Source organism: Leptidea sinapis, chromosome 6 (assembly GCF_905404315.1).
Source record: "Leptidea sinapis chromosome 6, ilLepSina1.1, whole genome shotgun sequence".
NCBI lineage: Eukaryota > Metazoa > Arthropoda > Insecta > Lepidoptera > Pieridae > Leptidea > Leptidea sinapis.
In genome coordinates this window covers 9,710,561-9,729,755 of record NC_066270.1, presented here as the reverse complement: position 1 = coordinate 9,729,755, position 19,195 = coordinate 9,710,561, and the positions used below count along the sequence as shown (strand labels likewise).

At 35.5% G+C, this 19,195-nt stretch overlaps 3 protein-coding genes across 7 annotated transcripts in view; 1 reads left to right on the top strand and 2 right to left on the bottom strand.

The window, feature by feature from the left end:
* The window catches only part of LOC126965192 (centrosomal protein of 290 kDa-like), a 29,662-nt gene extending 24,147 nt beyond the window's left edge, over positions 1-5,515 (top strand). The window contains exons 29-32 of the mRNA XM_050808632.1: positions 1,239-1,369; positions 2,063-2,163; positions 3,990-4,127; positions 5,241-5,515. Coding sequence (XP_050664589.1) covers positions 1,239-1,369; positions 2,063-2,163; positions 3,990-4,127; positions 5,241-5,306 — 436 coding nt within the window. The 3' untranslated portion in view covers positions 5,307-5,515. The remainder of the gene's footprint in view (positions 1-1,238; positions 1,370-2,062; positions 2,164-3,989; positions 4,128-5,240) is intronic.
* The window catches only part of LOC126965103 (uncharacterized), a 518,938-nt gene that overhangs the window by 405,410 nt on the left and 94,333 nt on the right, over positions 1-19,195 (bottom strand). The gene's annotated exons all lie outside the window — the stretch shown is intronic.
* The window catches only part of LOC126965009 (putative sodium-dependent multivitamin transporter), a 42,968-nt gene continuing 30,838 nt past the window's right edge, over positions 7,066-19,195 (bottom strand). Inside the window, exons 9-11 of one of the 2 annotated variants that reach the window (XR_007729450.1) lie at positions 17,295-17,459; positions 15,787-15,867; positions 7,066-12,145 (exon numbers count right to left, since the gene is read on the bottom strand). Coding sequence is in view for 1 of the 2 variants with exons in the window: in XM_050808414.1 (XP_050664371.1) it covers positions 12,101-12,145; positions 17,295-17,459 (210 nt within the window). In the remaining variant the exon portion in view is untranslated. The remainder of the gene's footprint in view (positions 12,146-15,786; positions 15,868-17,294; positions 17,460-19,195) is intronic. The other variant, XM_050808414.1, reaches the window with a different exon arrangement.

Here is a 19,195-nt window from a genome sequence, read left to right as displayed (position 1 = left end):
AAATATATATATAAATATATATATAAATACGTCTGTCGAGACGTTGTTCTGTACATAATAAATAAAATACTGTTTTTATGTATTTGTCAATAATTTTTCATAACATCAAGAATTATGTATTTCGTAACATATGCTCCTTGTTGTTATAATGAAATTGTTTCACAGCAGAACTGTCAAACCTTGCGTCAATAAAAACTCTCACAGAAAATATTTCCATACAAAAAAAATATTGGAAATAAAAATAATTATGGGTCCCAAATCGAAATAAAAACTATCCTATCTCTCAAGTTGGACTAAACTGCAATCCATGAAGTAATCCCCATTAAAATCCGTTCATTAGTTTAGGAGTCCATCGCGGACAAACAACGTGTCACGTAATTTATATATATTAAGATAATTATATATATACACCATATCTAATGAATTTGAATTTGAATTGAAAATATTTTATGTTTAATAATAGATTGACTTGGCATGACATTCGATACATGAAAACACAGTGAATGGTTTTTTATTTGTTTTTATTAAGAACACAATGTATCTGAGTACACACAAGTAATCATATTGTAGATAATTAGATTGTTTAGTGCAATTTATTCAGTAACGGGCTCATGTCACTGACTAAAAGATGGCAAAAAGTTATCAAACAAAATGGCGTCAACTTCAATCAACTTATTGCCCTCTCGTAGGTTACTTAAGACTGTGATAGAATTGAAACTTCCACGGACTAAGTTTAAATACAAATATTTCAAAGATTCCCGTTAATATTTCAATTAAAGATTTCAAGGAAAAATAAAAAAAATGTATTTCCAAAAAAAACATTCTCTAACATGCTGTTTAAAAATATTTAAAAAAAATGTAATATTTACAAAACATATATTTCAAAAATGCATTTTCCAAAAATGTGTTTTAAAAAAGTATTTATTTTAAACATATTTCAAAAATCTTAAGCTTATTTTAACGTTACGGACGTTTTTTGCCCCCAGCAACGATCCACAAAGACCTTGATTCCAAAAAATACAGTCGACTTTAAAACCCTCTACCTTTCTTGAAGTCGGTTAAAAAAGAACCTGATAACCCTATTGCTTCAATGGAGTAGTAGGTAAGTATTTTATCAACTAGGCTTAGTTTTCATACTGTGCCTAATTGACTCTCACTGGTCGCACCGTGAATGGTGCGACATACTGCCCCTCTGTCGCTATATTCCATAACAGTACAGCGTGATATTGTGTTGCCAGTTACTGCGACATGCTGAAGGAGGAAAACATGCAACTGACGCTGCGAGTGAGCTGCTTGGAAGGTACGAACACGTCACCTGTCCATCATCATCGCGTGGCCGATCTGGAGCAAACAGTGCTCACACTTCGAGGTAAGACTGAATATTGCGTGTGATGGAATAACGTCAGAACCAATTTGAATGTAATTTAGCGCAACTGTTGTTAATAACCTCGGTAAAGTTTAAGGAAGTATTTTGTCAAAGTTAATAAATTATGCTTATTTTCTTGGTAAAATAGCTGCCGATGAAGCTGTGGAGTGTGCTAGATACTCTCTGGTACTCCTTTCTTCATTTGCTCATTGAAATATTTTTATTCCATTTTTTTTATTCAGATTGGTTGTATCAATTAACGACTGAATTTCTCTCATCGCTCAAGATCAGTGTCGGGGTATAAAGGCATCACAATACGTCTGCGGATAGTTATAAATTATTTAAATGCATGATGTTATTACATAAAAAAAATTGAATGGGTGCCGCACTTCGAATTAGAACTATTAATTTAAAAAATACTGATAGAGTCCCAAGAAAGTTAATTATTATTTTACAATACAGCCTTACAATCTCTTGCATTGCATTATCTATTAGTAACTTTAGAAGCAATTGCGAAGTTGTATAATAGCTGTTGTGAGGTGTAAAAAGACCAACAGTTCAATAAACAGAAATATCTTACGATAGAGGTTATTAACAGGTTTTTGCAAAGAATAACAAAATAAAAAATATAAGAAACTTAGGTGCCTACTGACTAAGCCGCGCCCATCGCTACAGAAGCTATTATGTCTGTTTCAGGTTTGGTGAGCAAATTGCAAGCTGAACAAAAATCCTCGGCAGCTGTTAGCAAGCGATCTGATTCTCGACCAGCAAGTGGAAGAAGTAGTGTTGCGGACAAAGTAAGTCATCTAGTGTAGATTAAGTCTCTCTGATGCTCAAACTTTTTTTGAATATAATAGGAGGCAAAAGGGCAAGAGGCTCACGGGGCAACAACAGGTGTCAAGAGATGCCTTTAAGGTGGGCTGTATACTCTTTTCTTGAAGGTCTCTAAGTCAGAAAAACAGCAGCCAGTAATTGATTCCAAAAAGTGGCTGAACGATGCAAGGTATTTCTTGAAAAATGCGCGGTTATGGAAAACCATACGTCAACGTGATGCGGGTAGTATTTTGCATTTAGTCGTAATGTTCAGTGGTGGAATTCGGCCGCTGGAATCAACCCGAACAGCTCCTCTGAGCACTCCATGTGATTGAAAGTAAACCCACTAGAAAAAAAACATTGGTCGCTGGCGCTTTTATTATATATCAATCTATATTGGGGGTGGCATATTTGTATAGCCACGTCATATATATTTTAGAACATATTGTAAGCTGCACTGGCTGCACTTCGTCGTTGACAGGTGGACCTGGTGATTGTGCTGGTCGTTGGTCGCCGTCGCGCACTTCACTCAGGGTCTGTCGTTGGAAGTGCGCTGTCAACAGCAAAACAAGCACGCAGCGGGTTGTTTTTTTTATGGAAAAGGAAAGGCGTTTAAGGAATGTGTAGGCGCTTTTTTTGAGGGTACCCGTGTCGTATCTAAAAAGCTCAACCACAGCTTTGTAGTACTTGGAAGAAGTTGCTTGTTAAGGTGAACTTACATCTAACTGCGCCGCGCCGAAGACAAACTATTATGAATCACTATCATGATATCACCCGTATTCTGTGCATCATCAGTGTGCGACAGAGGTAATGATTTTCATAATGAGAACACTAGGCCCACGAGTGTCGAGTCAGGTGCGGGGTTGATCTAATGAGCTTAAAAGCCTTCACTAGCGCTCGTCACTATATAGCCTGTATTATTTCTTACGTACCTGTCTACTATATACTAAAACTAGCTTTTAACCGCGGCTTCGTCCACGTTGAATAGTTACTTTGGGCAATTTTTTTTTATTTTTTAGGATATTTTTCAAATACTCATACAAACTGCTCTTTTCGCTTTTGGCAGCACTCTTCTATAATACAGCGCATATCCCTTGTTCTAGCGGGCAGTCTCTTTAATAGTATTTCCATGAGAAATTTAATCTCGTATTTCATCCTCATGTAGGTCAAAGTTTCAAAAATGCTCGAACATATTTTTATCTTCGATAATCATTAATTTCCATACAAACTGCCATCCCAAATTTCAACCGTCCATCTATTTTTTGTAATAAAAGGTCCGTCCTATTTCAAGCTCTAGACTATCTAAATTATTATTACTATTAAATTATCGAAATCGGCTCGGTGGTTTAGGCGTAAGAGCGTAACAAACAAACTTACATTCAAATTTCTAATATTAATAGGGATAATCATTCAAATGCGATTGGTAGATCCAAAGATTAGCGCGTGCAAACATATAAAGAACTCTTCAGCTGCATAATATCAGTTTAGATATTACTATATTATACGCCAGATTTCATATCGGCGACTGTATTAAATATAATTATTTTATTATATCGAGCCCTACACCTCAACCAATCAAATAACTCAAATATTACTTCTTTACCTACTCTGTCAATCACACTTCATCCTTCATCTAACTGTCAAATGCAACCTTCACTCATTCATTTATTTGCACTTCAACTGCAAGTAGCACATGACACCTGAACTACACAAGATAATATAATTGTATTTCTTTTAAGACAGATAAAATATACACCGTTAAGAAGACATCCAATCTTTCTTCTGTTCATCGCGAACAATTATGTTTAAGGGCCGTCCCAATGCAGATACATACCGCACAGAAATTGCAAACCTCAAGAGGAGCATACAGGAAAAAGATTTGCTTCTTGAGAAGTCTAAGGAAATGCTCAAAATCGCCGCGGATAGAGAAGATGACCTATTGAGAGAGGTAAGCATATTGACAAATGAATTTGATTTATTTTGATTCATTTTTTTATATTATAACTTCGTCAAACTGGCTCGAAAAAGGGAAAAATAGAGAGGAATGGAAGAGGCCTTTTTCCAATTGAGATCCATTTGAAAATTATGAAGAAAACTAACCTATAGCATGCATTAGTCGACTAAACGAACCTACTAACACTAAAATGTAGAAAACCAAATGGAAAATCATAAAAAAGGCTTTATCATTATTATTATTATTATTATAACTTCGTCTAACGGAACTATAGAGTGAAAGGTTACCAAACCGACCTGCCTATTTTTATGAAAGTAAGGGACGAGACGAGCAGGACATTCAGCTGATGGTAATTGATACGCCCTGTACATTACAATGACATCCCGCTCAGGATTCTTAACAACCTAAAAATTGTGAGCGGCACTACAATTGCGCCCGTCACCTTGAGACGTAAGCTGTCAAGCTTCATTTGCCCAGTAATTTCCCTAGCTATGGCGCCATTCAGACCGAAACACAGTAATGTTTACACATTACTGCTTTACGGCACGGACGAGTAAAAAAAGAAGGACTCCGTGTCACCTTACATAACAATGAGGCACCAAAACAAGCCGGTAAACGTGTAAATACTTAGCCCCACGCACACACTTACACTACTACAAGCCGATCGGCTGCCATTATGAGATTTGTCATCGTCTGTGACAGATCAGTTTGCGTCGCAATAAAATATTTTGAAAATACCGTCGTGCGTTGTGAAAAAGTGTATATATAATCTATAAAAGTATTTGTGGATATATGATTATTTAAGGGAGAAAAAATTGTGTATGTGGTATACCCTGTAACCGCACACACACTAGCATAAAGGTGCTTCACTTGCTAATATCACGGCGCGGAGTCTTCTTCTTTTTTTACTAGTCCGTGCTTTACGGTAGATAAAGGCGCCTTTTAGTCATTGTGAAACGCAATTTCTGTTATTTGGAACTTTTTTGTAGCCATTAATTGTGTAGAGATATTCACTTAATTCAATCAAATACGGGAAAAGTCTTTAGAAACCTAATTAATTCTTCTTTTATTATTATTGTTTTTCTTTAAAGAACCTTTATTTTTCAGAACATGATGCTACGACAGCGCCTTGAAGATATGACGGAAAACAGAGGCCGCTTTTTGTCTGTATAACTGCCTTACAAAATATAATTATTTACTTTTAATTTTCACGTTAAAATTTTTATTATTTTCACACGGAAACTTTAATTTATATACACGTCACGTTTGTTGTTTATATGTTCTGTAATGTAAGCAATTAGTTTTATAAGATTAAGTATTAATAAGTGAATAATTTTGTGAAAATACAGGCAAATTTCGGAAATGGAAATAAATTGCTTTTTAAAGTGTTGATTGTTCATTGCATCTCTGACAACCGAGCAAAACATAACAGAGGGTGAGTCTTTTAAATTCAAATATTTTTATTCAAAATAGGTTATAATATCACTGATTGAAAATTATAAAATACCACCCATTCGAAAAAGTATGCCTCAGACCTGAGAAGAACGGGCGCAACAAACTCAGCGGGCTTTTATTTAAATAAAATATGTTTACAATGTAAAATCGTATAATAGAATTAATTATTTAATAGCCTGGGCGGTAGCTCCATTCCCAATCTGTGGTATCATTAAGAAAGTCATTTATGTTATAGTAACCTTTACCAAACTAACGTTATTTAACATTTTCTGAGATCTCGTTGTAAAAGCATACACAAAAGACTTACTAAACTAAGCCGAGTAGTAGGCATTATAAGTTTATGTCTGTTCCTGATGTGAACATTATGGTTATGACAGTTCCTAGCAAATTCACTTATGTGCCTATGTACATATATAACATTATCAAGAATATATTGAGAGGCAACGTCAAGACGTTTATTTCTTTAAAGTTTTCTCTCATTGAGTCTTTAGCACCTGGGTTATGAATAGCGCGAACAGTCCTCTTCTGCAGGCAGCATTGCCCCATAAGAATATACCATAGGACATAATACTATGAAAATAACTAAAGTAAACTAGTCGCGCCGTATCTACATCGCTCTTCTACTTTCACTTGATTGCTACTTCTGGCTCCTGTGTAAGATGCACATTTACACCATACATTATTTTGTTATATCTCTAAGCGCTATGACAGCGGTTTTCGTTAAAAGCTCCCAGACTTATTTTTTCCGACACCTCCAACAAATGTCGTTAATGTATAAAAAATACACATAAACTAAACAAATTATATACCAAAATCTTCCTCGAGAATCACGGTATCCTTTAGTGGAAACAATCTGACAATCGGTGCAGTAGTTTTTGAGTTTATCGCGAACAGACAGACAGACAGACGCGGCGCAGCGCTTTGTTTTGTAATATCTTGTGATTTATTTAACTTATTACTCACCTTTAAAATAGTATATTATTTACATCTTTTGTTATAAATAAGTGATACTTGAAGCTATATCGCGCTCACTTATTTCAATAACAACGAAGTAAGTTTTCGTTTGATTGAAACTTATATGTACATCGTTAAATTTAATATATAAAATTCTCGTGTCATGATGTTAAACTTTGAACTCCTCCGAAACGGCTTGACCGATTCTCATGAAATTTTGAGCATATTGGGTCGGTCTGAGAATCGGACAACATCTATTCTTCATCCCCCTAAATGTTAAGGGTGGTCCACACGAATTTTTTTTTTAGTTTGTTTTGACTTTTTTTTAATTTGTTTGATTATGAGTCAGCATTAAAAAATACATACAACTTCAAATTTTCACCCATCTATGATCAACAGTTACTTTTGTATCACGATTTTAATATCGGCAATACAACGTTTGCTGGGTCAGCTAGTATAATAATACACAAAATTATTTCACTTTTTTAATACACGTACAATGATATGGAAATAAAACAATTAAATTTTAAAATATTGTATTTTGTTTAAGTACACATTAAAATAAAAACTTGTTGTATTTCAGTTGAGGTAATATTACAATTTTCTGACACCAAAACGAAAACAAAGTACTACAATATGTCTGATTATTTAGAATTTAGATAGATGTGACACAATTACTGTTTGGTGAAACTTCCAAACTATAGATATGATAAATATTTACTTAATTAATAATAAACTATTTTATCTACACCCATGCTTTAAATACTCTATTAAAGATTCTAAAACAGTTAGCTTACTGCTAACACTAAAAAAGTAATTTCGTACTGAATTTCATTATAATTCAACTCTCGTTTGTTGGCAATAGGATTCATATTTTGGGTGTAGATAAAGTCTCTTATCTACACCCATGCATTAAATCCTTTATTAAAGATTCTGAAACAGTTAGCTTATTGCCAACATTAAAACACCCAATGTTCTATTAACCATTACATCATCCAAACGAGTGTTGTAATGTTGTACTGAATTTCATAACAACACTTCTATGTTTTTTTTTTGATCCCTTCATGCGCAAAGAGTTTCAACAGACAGCCACATTCTTATTGCTCTATGCGTGGTATCTGTATGAATTTCAAAAAAAGAACATTTTCGTTTACGCGCGTTCCACACTACCAGAACGTCGCGCGCCGTAAAAAAAGTAGGTTATTCGAATCCCCGCCATTTTGCTTCGATATTTTTGTTTTGTTTACAAAAAATGAGCGATTCATTTTAAAAGCTGCAAAAGGACATTATATTCGAGTGAATTTCAATTATTGCACTATACAAAATGTAAATTACTACTAAAATAAATAATTCTTTCAATACTTAGTTTATATGTATATAATCAGTAATGAATGATATTAGGTTACTACTAGGACTGGTGTTTAAGTGTTAGCAGTAAGCTAACTGTTTTAGAATCTTTTAGAGGATTCATATTCTGGGTGTAGATAAAGTCTTGTATGCAACTGTTGATGATTAGGTATTAAAACACTCATGTATATCACACTCCCATCCATCGCATCCACATTCGTGTTTTAATACCCCTTATTACACAACAGTTGCATTAATAACTAGTATGCAACTGTTGATAACTACGTATAAAAACACTCATGTGATACATTACACTCGGTTTTGCCTCGTGTAGTAAACCATCATTCGTGTTTTAATACCCCTTAGGTATTTCACAACGGTGCATAGACAACTATTTTTCTATAATAAAATATTTTATAACTAAACACAATATATATTATAATTAGTCACTTTTTATTTTGAAACCTATTTCAATATTAAATAGTACCCATATCAAATATTATTTTTACCATTATTAATTAAAATATGGTCGTAAAACAAATATGTCCATTCCATCTTAATTTACATAGTAATTATTATTATAATCAGTAATGTTTCAACAGTTTTTCAAGATAAGCCCAAAATATTTACAAAAAACAGTAATAAGTAACTTTATGGCAAGAGACGAATAAAAAAGTCGGTTTCGAAAATATAACTGTGATCATTATTGATATGTTTCATACATCGCGTGTATCATACATCGTACGCTGTTCGAACATCAACACAAAAATCATACATACTCAGTCAGCACTTTTATTTAATAAACTCAACATTGATTCGCTTTATCTAAAAATTTCATACTAACTATTAGTATAAATACAAAATAATGTTCACAAATAATCATTTTGAAGGAATTGCTCTCCTAAAATATATTGTTGACTTCTAAATTATAAAAATATAATATACAAATTGTAATAAATAAAATTGTAGTAGATAACACAGATTTTCGGTATTGAAAACCATAATTGTGGATATAATGTTATCTTTTTTTTTCTTATGACAATAAGAGGACGAGACGAGCAGGACGTCAGCTGATGGTAATTGACACGCCCTGGTACACGCCCTACAATGCAGTATCGCTCAGGGTTTTTGAAAAATCCAAAAATTCTGAGCGGCACTACAACTGCGCTCGTCACCTTGAGACATAAGATGTTAAGTGTCATTTGCCCAGTAATTTCACTAGCTATGGCGCCCTTCAGACATAAACACAATAATATTTACACATTACTGCTTCACAACAGAAATAGGCGCGGTTGTGGTAGCCATAACCTAGCTGGCATCCTGTGCAAAGGAGCCTCCCACTAGTAAATATTTTTGTCGTTAAATGCACCATTTGTCGACATTCGATATTTTTATCAACATCAACAAAGAAAGTGATAGCGATGTAGACATTAGTTTGAAAGTCGGTGAAATCCACGCAATAGGGTTTAATTGATCTTACTTAAGATAATTATATATAGATAATTCACATTTCACATACAAAATTCTGCAATTAATTAAAGTAATACTATTTCGGTTACAGTTTCGAGTAAAAAACAAACCAGCCAGTGTCTAAAGACCTCTAGTATTGTTGTCAACAACAGCTTCTGCCCCCGTCTTCGTCCGCGTCTTGTATCACACTCCACAGGGAACTTAACAATTACTGATAAATGTAACTTCTATTGTAATAATGTCAACAATTTGTTATTTTTTAAAGTGATAACCCTCACTTCTGGCATTAATGACAGAAATTAAATTTGAAAACCAAATTTATGAACGCCCCGCATGACTCGAACCAGCGACTTCTCGCGTTCCATGCGAGCGCTCTTTCCACTAAGCCAACCGTACGAGGGACGTATCCTTGATAAATCTTGTATGTCTTGTTCAACTCTCAGGATGTGGCTTCATCTACAGGATCTACTTTACAGTTGATAACCTGCTCAACCTCAATATTTGCATATAAGGAAATTGACTTGAAATGTCGCTCTTACAAATCTAAACATGTTTAATGTTTAATGTGGTTTGTTTCTTAATGATTTTGTTTTCAAATTTAATTTCCGTAATGATGTTATTTTTCTGTACCACTGACAATATACACGTGTAACAAACGAACAAGCTCACATTTTCATTAATTCAGTTAAATACTTATAGACATTTGCTTATATCTACCTACTTACATAGATAATAATCTATTACATACTCTATGTATTGTCAATATTTATTGTATATTTACCTAGGAACCATAGGGCATTATTTATAACATACAGAAATGATGCTAAATCTGCAATCCTGAACTATTGAGTAGTACAGATTCTGCGATTACAGTTTTAACGTCTTTAAACAAAAAAAAAAACTTCAAACAAATCTGATAAATCTATTCTAATGTTTAATATTTTTGAAAAATCAAATTAGATTTACTAGTGTTTTATTTGATAAAGGCAATCAACCAGCAACAAAGCAAAATAATGGTTTTTGGCATGAAAATTAGGCATTTGACACGCCCGCGCCGGCGGGAAAGCGAGTATAGCAATACCAACTTATCTGTGTCAAGTGGCAAAAACAGGAACTACGGTCGCCATATTGAAATGTCATTCGAGTGTCAGTGTCCACGGACTAGAAGAAAAAGGGCTCCGCGCCGTGATATTAGCAAGTGAAGCACCTTTATGCTAGTGGTATATCAGTTACACAATTTTTCTCCCTTAGATAATCATATTTCCATAATTTTTTTTTACACTTTTTCACGACGCAAAACGGCATTTTTAAAATATTTTATTGCGACGCAAACTGATCTGTCATAGACGATTGTATTAGTGTAAGTGTATGCGTGGGGCTATATATTTACACGTTTACCGGCTTGTTTTGGTGCCTCACTGTTACGTAAGGTGACACGGAGTCCTTATTATTTTACTCGTCCGTGACTGAATCTAAAGTAGTAGACACTGGTCTAGTGTTCCGTGTGTTTTATTGCGATACTTCTGAATTTTAAGCGTTAAATATGCCCCGACTTTTGTGCACATTGGAATTAATTAGCAACACTAAAACCTGGCGACACCCATCAGTTCACAGATAAGTTAATGACACTGTAACGACAGATATAGAGTTCATGTGTATAAAAGAGATACATATATTAATAGTTGATCACTGAGTGCTCACTCTGCCGGCTAGTGGGGACCACTCTCTCCACTAGTTTGTAGCAGCGACGCGAGCCATCAAAGATAACCCTCGCTGAGCCATGGTGGTCCAGCAAACCCTCAAGGCCCGACCAGCGGCCATCTTCTGTGTCTTTCACACCTTTATTTTAACTTTATTGAAGTTATACTTCTTTAGGCGCGTTATGAAAAAAAATATGAGAGTAAAATTTTAAGATGTGCGCGCATCACTGTAACACAAAAGTTGTAGGTTGAAGTTGGTTTCTAAAATTTTCCGACGTTTGCGTCATTCATTATTTATTTTTTTGGTTTCTGTATCCATTATTAGGACAGGCAAAGGGTTCAAGCCCATACAGTCGTATTCATTATTTAATAAATAATTGTCAAAGCCATCATTGCAAGATTTTAACAAAATTGTTCTTTCTTAAAACGTAGAATAACACGAGGAATAAATCATTTTAATCATTTTTGCTTCGTTAGACCAAAGAAGTATAACTTCTTGCGTGCATACATAAGGACACACACACTTTTATTATAAGAATCGAGCTACACACACACACGCTAGCTCACAGCCGGCGGTGAGACAATTGCCTGAAATTAAGCTAATTTAGAGTAACATCCAATACTTTAGCACAACTGTGACGCTAGTACTGATCAATCACTCAGGGTTTATATCAAGGCTAAAACATGTGGCTGTTTCTTAATTACCCATGCTTTATGGAAATACATAGGAAAACAAACCAAAGTACGGTTGTTCAGGTTCACTTGCAGTGAAAACTTCTTAAGACGTGCTAAGCACTCTATATGTATGTATTGAATAAGACTGAGGTGTCATGCTCGGATATGTAACGCTAAGCACGATCAGTCAGAGTAAAACTTACGAAATTTTCACTTGTCGTGTAATCTAAAACACTCGGCTATCTATACTTAATGAAAAAATTATTGTATACACCTACATAAATATATTTTATATACATTAACAACAATTATGTTAATTGTTTTAACGAATGAACCGTTTGTGCTTTTATGTTTGAATGTAATGCTCTAGCTCTGTCTGTTTCTGATGTCTTCTTTGTTCAACAGTTCACACTGAAAACAAATTTATTGCAATATTAATGGTTGCGACAGTGTCACGACACACGGTAATTGACAGTTGACATACATTCACACACTTAACAATTTGAAGCGAATAACCAACAATTAAACAACTAATTTAAGGGGAAAAACCGAACGACACAAATCATCTGAAAAGTAAAAAAGTCAGGCATCGATGGAATATGGATGGATTGTAAGGACCAATAGTCAAAAAAAAATAACTTTCAAATTTAGTAGATTTTTAGCATTTCAATGACAAAGTCAAATAAAGTCTATTCAATTAGGCTTAGTATGGTATGGTATGGTGTAGGGGCTCCTGTTTCCGCAATTAAACCACTAGTATGGGTCCATTTTGCGTGTAGTATTGGCCAGTTACTCGAACCAGCCCAGCTCCTTCCAGAAGCCCAGAACACCCCTGGGGTGCCCGCAGACTTCCTGGAGCGACCTCGTATTGGTTAAGGTTTCTGCCCGTTGGTTGGCCACCCCCGTACATTCCAAGATTACGTGAGTGACTGTTTCGTCCTCGGCTAGACAGCCTGTGCACTTAGGACTGTCCGTTCCGCTGATTGTGAAAAGGTGTTTGTTTAGTGATGTGACCCGTTCGGGTGCCCACCATTATACGGATTTCATGTCTGTTGAGGCTGTGTCAGTTTGGGCGACAGTGCAGGTATCGCGTTTTTCGACTGTCTACAGCTTGAGACATTCATCCATCAGGTGTTGTGTAGGTTGATGGTGAGAGAGCGCACCCACGAGCGCAATTGGCTGAAGGGCAGTGGCAGAAGTGGCAATGGACCAGTCACTAGGGTTGCCGATGCCCGCTAGTTCAATTAGGCTTAATATAAGCGCTTTTCAAGCGTCAATATATATTTATTTAAATTACTGAATCTACTACATTATGTTCGGAAAAAGTGGAGCTCGTTAGAAGAACATACAAGAAACTCAACGGCCACTCTTCAATCAATTAAAGTATATTATAATAGTTGTAACATGCATAACAGATTAGTTTGTAAGGTGCTGCATCCAATATTATATGAATCGAATTTAAATAATATCAAATATTTCATAAAAAGTAATAGAATAAACTGTCTAAATATAAATTATCGTATACTGGATACATCAACCTGTATAGCTTGAATTCAGTGCTGGTGTTAGGATGCTTCGTGAACATGATGGTCGTGATAACTGTCATAATTCGTAAAAGCATGTTATAAATACAATGATTTATTAACTATAACAGGTAGCATGGACCAGCCATCATTTCGACGCCGCCGCAAGCAATTATATTTAGACAGCAATCAGGGGCGTGCAATGGTTTTCTAGAAAGGTAGGCACTATGGATCTAACTAGTCGTAGTTTAGCTTTGGAATATTTAAAGTTTCCTTACCGTAGGTATTTAGTATCTAGCGTAGGAAAAAAATTATAAGTGGATGTCCAATAGAAGTTTGGTTATATAATCACGGAACCAATAAACGAGCGTACGGGTCACCTGTTGTTAAGTGATCACCGTCGCCCACAATCTCTTACAACACCAGAGGAATCACAGGAGCGTTTCCGGCCTTTAAGGAAGGTGTACGCGCTTTTTTTTTGTAGTTACCTATGTCGTATCGTCCCGGAAACACCGCACAAGGAAGTTCATTCCACAGCTTTGTAGTACGTGGAAGAAAGCTCTTTGAAAACCGCATTGTGGAGGACCGCCACACATCCAGATGGTGGGGATGATATCCTAGCTTGTGGCGTGTCGTGCGAAGGTGGAATTCTACGGCAGGAATCAGGTTAAACAGCTCTTCGGACCACTCCCCGTGATAAATGCAGTAGAAGACACACAATGAAATTAAACTAAATTAACTTTAACACTAGTGCTATATTTATTTAGGTTCATAAAGAGGTAGGAACTGCCTAATTGCCTCTATGCACGCCCCTGACGGTAATATAGCATAACCCGCGTCAACAGAAGAAACTAAACATGGCGGCAGTAGGTACTAACTGAGTGCGACAATCAATACTACAATAATGACAACAAATTAATTTTGAATTAATAACACAAAATATTTAGGTCAATTATTTATCGAACCTCACAAACGGAGTCGAAAGTTAGATTTTTTTAAGCTATTGCATAGCTTCTATCGCGGGCCTTGAGCGTGGGGACCGAATCCAGAAATTCCGTAACGAAAATAACCTAAAACTGACTTTCTAGATGTATATAGATACTAGCTGACCCGGCAAACGTTGTTTTGCCATATAAATTGTACTGATCTTTTGCTTGCTAGTTGATAAGAGATGGCGCTAGTTGTATTCATTAGTAACAATCACACTTCTTTTATATTTTGTATAATTCACACTATAGTTTTATAAATTATAGCCTGTTTGTTATTCTGGTGTGTAAGCTATATTATTGTAAAGTTTTCTCAAAATCTATTTAGTAGATTTTGCGTTAAAGAAGTTCAAACATACATCCAGACATACAAACTTTCAATTTCAACAATTAGTAGGATTTCGGCACGCTTTTTACAGTTGCCGTGGAACAGCGGTTATCACATATGCTCGTTGTGCAGAAGGTCCCAGGTTCGAGCCTGGGGTACCTACATCTTGATTTTTTTTTAATTTCTATATTTTATTTATCACGTTTTTGACAAGCATTTGTATTTAGTTTCACCTGTCCCGTTGTCTGTCTGTAATCAAATCTTGCAAGTTAAATTTTACTTAGTTCCCGTTTGCTTTTTTAAAATTAATTTTATAAAAAAAAATACTGCAAAAAAAAAAAATAATTATAATAGCATAAGTTGATAAAAAATGCTATGCAATAGCTTTACCGCGGCAGTCCCCGAGTGCCACACGTCTTTTTTTTTTGCTAACTGTACCTAGGACCGCCATTGCAATTAACGCCCTCTATTCCCTCGACCTTAAATTCAATATCAAAGTTTTAATAACGTTGAATTTTAAAAGATATGCTGATTAACAAAATGATAAGCGCTAAATTAAATCAAATGTTATTTAGGTTTTATTCACATTAATATATTCTTATGTTAGTAAGGCATGTGTAGTCTTAGATTGAGGATTGGTCTCCGCTGCTATCCAACTAGATACTGCACTACCTTAGAACAATAGGTTTTTTATTACGTCAACTATTAGATGCTTGTGTGCGTGGCATCTTGACACTCAATGGCATCTTTCAAATTTTGTAACATACGCTTCGTGTTATTCTACATTCAAATTAATAAAATACAAAATACTTACTGATGATATGTGATCCCAGTGTCTTTCTTATTTCTTGTTGTATTATTTTTACAAAGTTTAATTACGCAACCCGGCATTTTAGTTTCAATTATTTGCAAAGTTTAACAGAACATGTGGCACATCAACGTCACACATTGTTCGAGACTGGCTCAAGTACAAGAGTACAAGGCTCATTTAGGCGTAGTATTAGTTGCCACACTTTGCGACTACGCCTGCGATATCTAGTTGGAGCGCAGCGGAGACCGATCTTTAATCTTAGTGTAGAGTATTAAGATTAATAAAATAATGAGGTGATAAAAGCATTAATTACCGAACTTATGAGTGGCAAATGATTAATGTATCATTTTGTATATCTTAACAAACATAATATTATAATATTACAAATTAACTTATATACCAACCTGAAGAAGTAAAGTCGTAAGCTATTTATTATTTACATCCCAGGAATGTAGAAGAATTCAGTGCATAGCAAATGTGCCCATCTAGAAACAAAACTCATGGCATGATCCAAATAATAAGCTATGTATATGCTGTGACCCATGCAAGCATATTCTAAATAAAAATAATGATAAGTGATTTCATTTAAAAGATGATAATAAAATAAAATGAAGCACCACTGAAATAATTTCATATACATCCATTTTTGAAGTTATACTTCTTTCGGCGCGATATGAAAAAATGATGAGAGTGAAATTTTAAATGCGCGCGCATCACTGTAACACAAAGTAAAAGGTTGAAGTTGGTTCCTAAAATTTTCTGACGTTTGCGTCATTCGTTATATTTTTTTTTGTTTCTTTGTCCATTATTAGGGCAGGCAAAGGGTTCAAGCCCATACAGCCGTATTCATCATCTAATAATTAATTGTCAAAGCCATCTTTGCAGGATTTTCACAATTTTGCTTTCTTAAAACGTAGAGGAATAAATCATTTTAATGATTTTTGCTTCGTTAGGCCAAAGAAGTATAACTTCTTGCATGCATACATAAGTACACACACACTTTTTTTTAAATATACCGTTAATTTTAACGATATAATTAATCTGTTAATAATAACGGTATATTTAGCATTAGTCGAGAATTTCATTAAGGTATAAGACTATAAGTATGCTGGCAGATATCGATCTAAATCATAAAAATGTAGCACAACCATTGACGTACTGAATACAACTTAACTCCCATTCGTCTATTAAAAGCCAAAAGGTCATCAAAAATGTCCGAGCGGCATATACTTACTTATACACTAACTTAAACAGATGACATTAAAACATTCATTCAAATTAACACCTTATTGCATAGCAATAATGTTGAAAGTCTATTGTATAAGTCTATTGCGAAATATACAGTCCACTAAATAAGCCAGCGAGAAGGAAGTCTTTTTCGGACATTTCGTCAGCGATGTATTTTGTTTTAGCAATGGAAATATAATTATTTTTCAAAATTTTCTTTATTTTAAGGGGCACTTACCAGAAATACAACATTCCTTGGACAGTTTTTCTCTGAAAAATTTGTCATTGCGTGGCGTTGTGTTCAAAGCGCGGTCGGGCATTTTTTGAGGTAATTGAAAGTCTAGTTGTTTACTGTACGTCAACGGGCACAAGAAAATAAATTGTTGTTAGTAATTATATATTAAGTTAGAATTATGGCAGGATAGTTGAAAGTACCTAAACAGTGGAACTATAATATTTCAATGATTAATATAACATATGTAAACACATATAAATACCTATTTTTTACATTCGCAAACAAAAAACCAATTTAATTTTACGAAAGCGAATCTCTCCAACCTTTTCTAATCCAGACAATCAAAATGGCCCATATATTTAAATTACTTGAATAATAATTTATTGGTGACTTACGAAAGATGGTCAAAGAAAATGACAGAATGAAAGCTGTGGCGGCGGCAAGTCTTACCTGGGCACTCTCTTTCTCTCTAAGCCTCGTCCTCAATATATGTGCGAGTGGGGGGGTGAATAGTGCCGGGTCGGGGTGGGGTCGGCCCGCCCGTTGCCACGGTTGCTGCTGCCGGTACAGGAGGGATATAATACACCCCACTACTACAACCCACGCAAAACCAATCTGAAAATAAAATTAATCGAGGCATACCTTGAGGGAAAAGTTTAAGCTCTCTCATAAGCTCCCGTGGACACGGTAATTTAGCTGTCAAAAATTGCCAATATCAACGTATCCCTAGACACAAACACCAGAGAGACTGTTAACCGGGTGTATTATTAATTATTGCTCTTGTCTCTAAGAGCCATAAAACAAAACGCAACGCTTTTGAAGGTAAAATATATATTTATTTAAATTACCTGGCGGCGGCCATTTTTGTTTAGCATATAACGGTTCCATTATTTTGTGAATTTTTTTAAAGAAATCATAAGATCATATTATTACGTATCCACTATACTAAAAATAATGCAAAGAATTCAATTGTAATATTTTTTACGCGTTTAGCAAAATAGTCACAATTTCTCGTACGACTCCGAAAGAGCGGCGATATCACAGCACGAGTCACGTTTTTTTGTTTACGATAACCAAGCTTGTTTATATAAGCAACCCATAACATAAACCGCATAATGATACCTCGGCTAATGTAAACACAAGTGGCTATAGCGTCTCAAGTGGCCGCGGCGGGTTTGGCGCCAAAACAACTGAACAGGTGGCGACTGCGGGCGCGAGGGACCTATTTTTTAAAAAGTCCAGTTTTACAGTTACAGAGTGGGAGATGTCGGCGTTGAAATGTTTCAAGAGCATGACTACTAACTAGAGCTCCGAGATCCTTCCTACCCCTCCGGGAGGCAGGCATTTTGTAGGAGATCACCTGATGGTAAGTTCTCACCGGCGTCCCCTCTCTCGCAACCCAAACGAAGCACGGGAACGTCGCACCGCCCCGTATCCTGGATGTGAGGATATTTGTGATTGTGGTAAAAACAGATCAATAGCTCTTCCACGGACTCCATACTGATGGTGACGAATAAGAAGCTTCTATATAGTAGATATAATATAGAGAAATGTGGTTCATGTGATTGTAAGCGATCATCGCTGCCATTCAACCAGATACGTGTTTGATTGCCAGCCCTTTGAATACTTCCAAATACAAAAAGGGCACGGGGTGCGCACCAATGTTTGGAAACTGTTTTGAAACCGGTTTGTTTCTGTTATTTCGTTTGGAGTGTTTTATTTATCATTAATAACGGTTAACTCCAAGAGACTGGACTCGAGACGAGGTTACCTACCAAATGGTAGTAATGGTGAAAGCGTACGCTCGTCTCGTCATGTTCGGGTGGTGAGCAGTCATTAATATTGTTGGGCCAGCAGATGACTCAGCGATAAATATAGTAGAAAAACCGTTTATGACCTCTTATAATTATATTGACATACTCTCACACAATTTACCTAGCCACAAACAAGGTATAGCCTGTTATGGGTACAAGACAACGATATACTTAAGACGACATAGATACATAAATAAATGAACATATTTAAAAGACCCATGACTGAGAAAACATCTTCCATATCATATAAATGTTTGCACCAGCCAGGATTTGAACCCGGGACCCCTAGCACAGTCACTGGGCAGGGTCACTAGGCACTGGCAGGATAGCGAAACTCTCTAAGAAAAAAGCGATTCACTCTATTGTTTGAAACGTGAAGTCATTGACAGATTGACAGTTGACGGCTATAATCTTGTAAAAAAACAGAGGTCGCCGAAATACACTACGTTTTAAGCAACTGTTCGCTTTCAAACTTTGCCGGATTATACTTCGTCACAAATCACCATACTGTAATTACTGCTATTTCAAACTAATGTC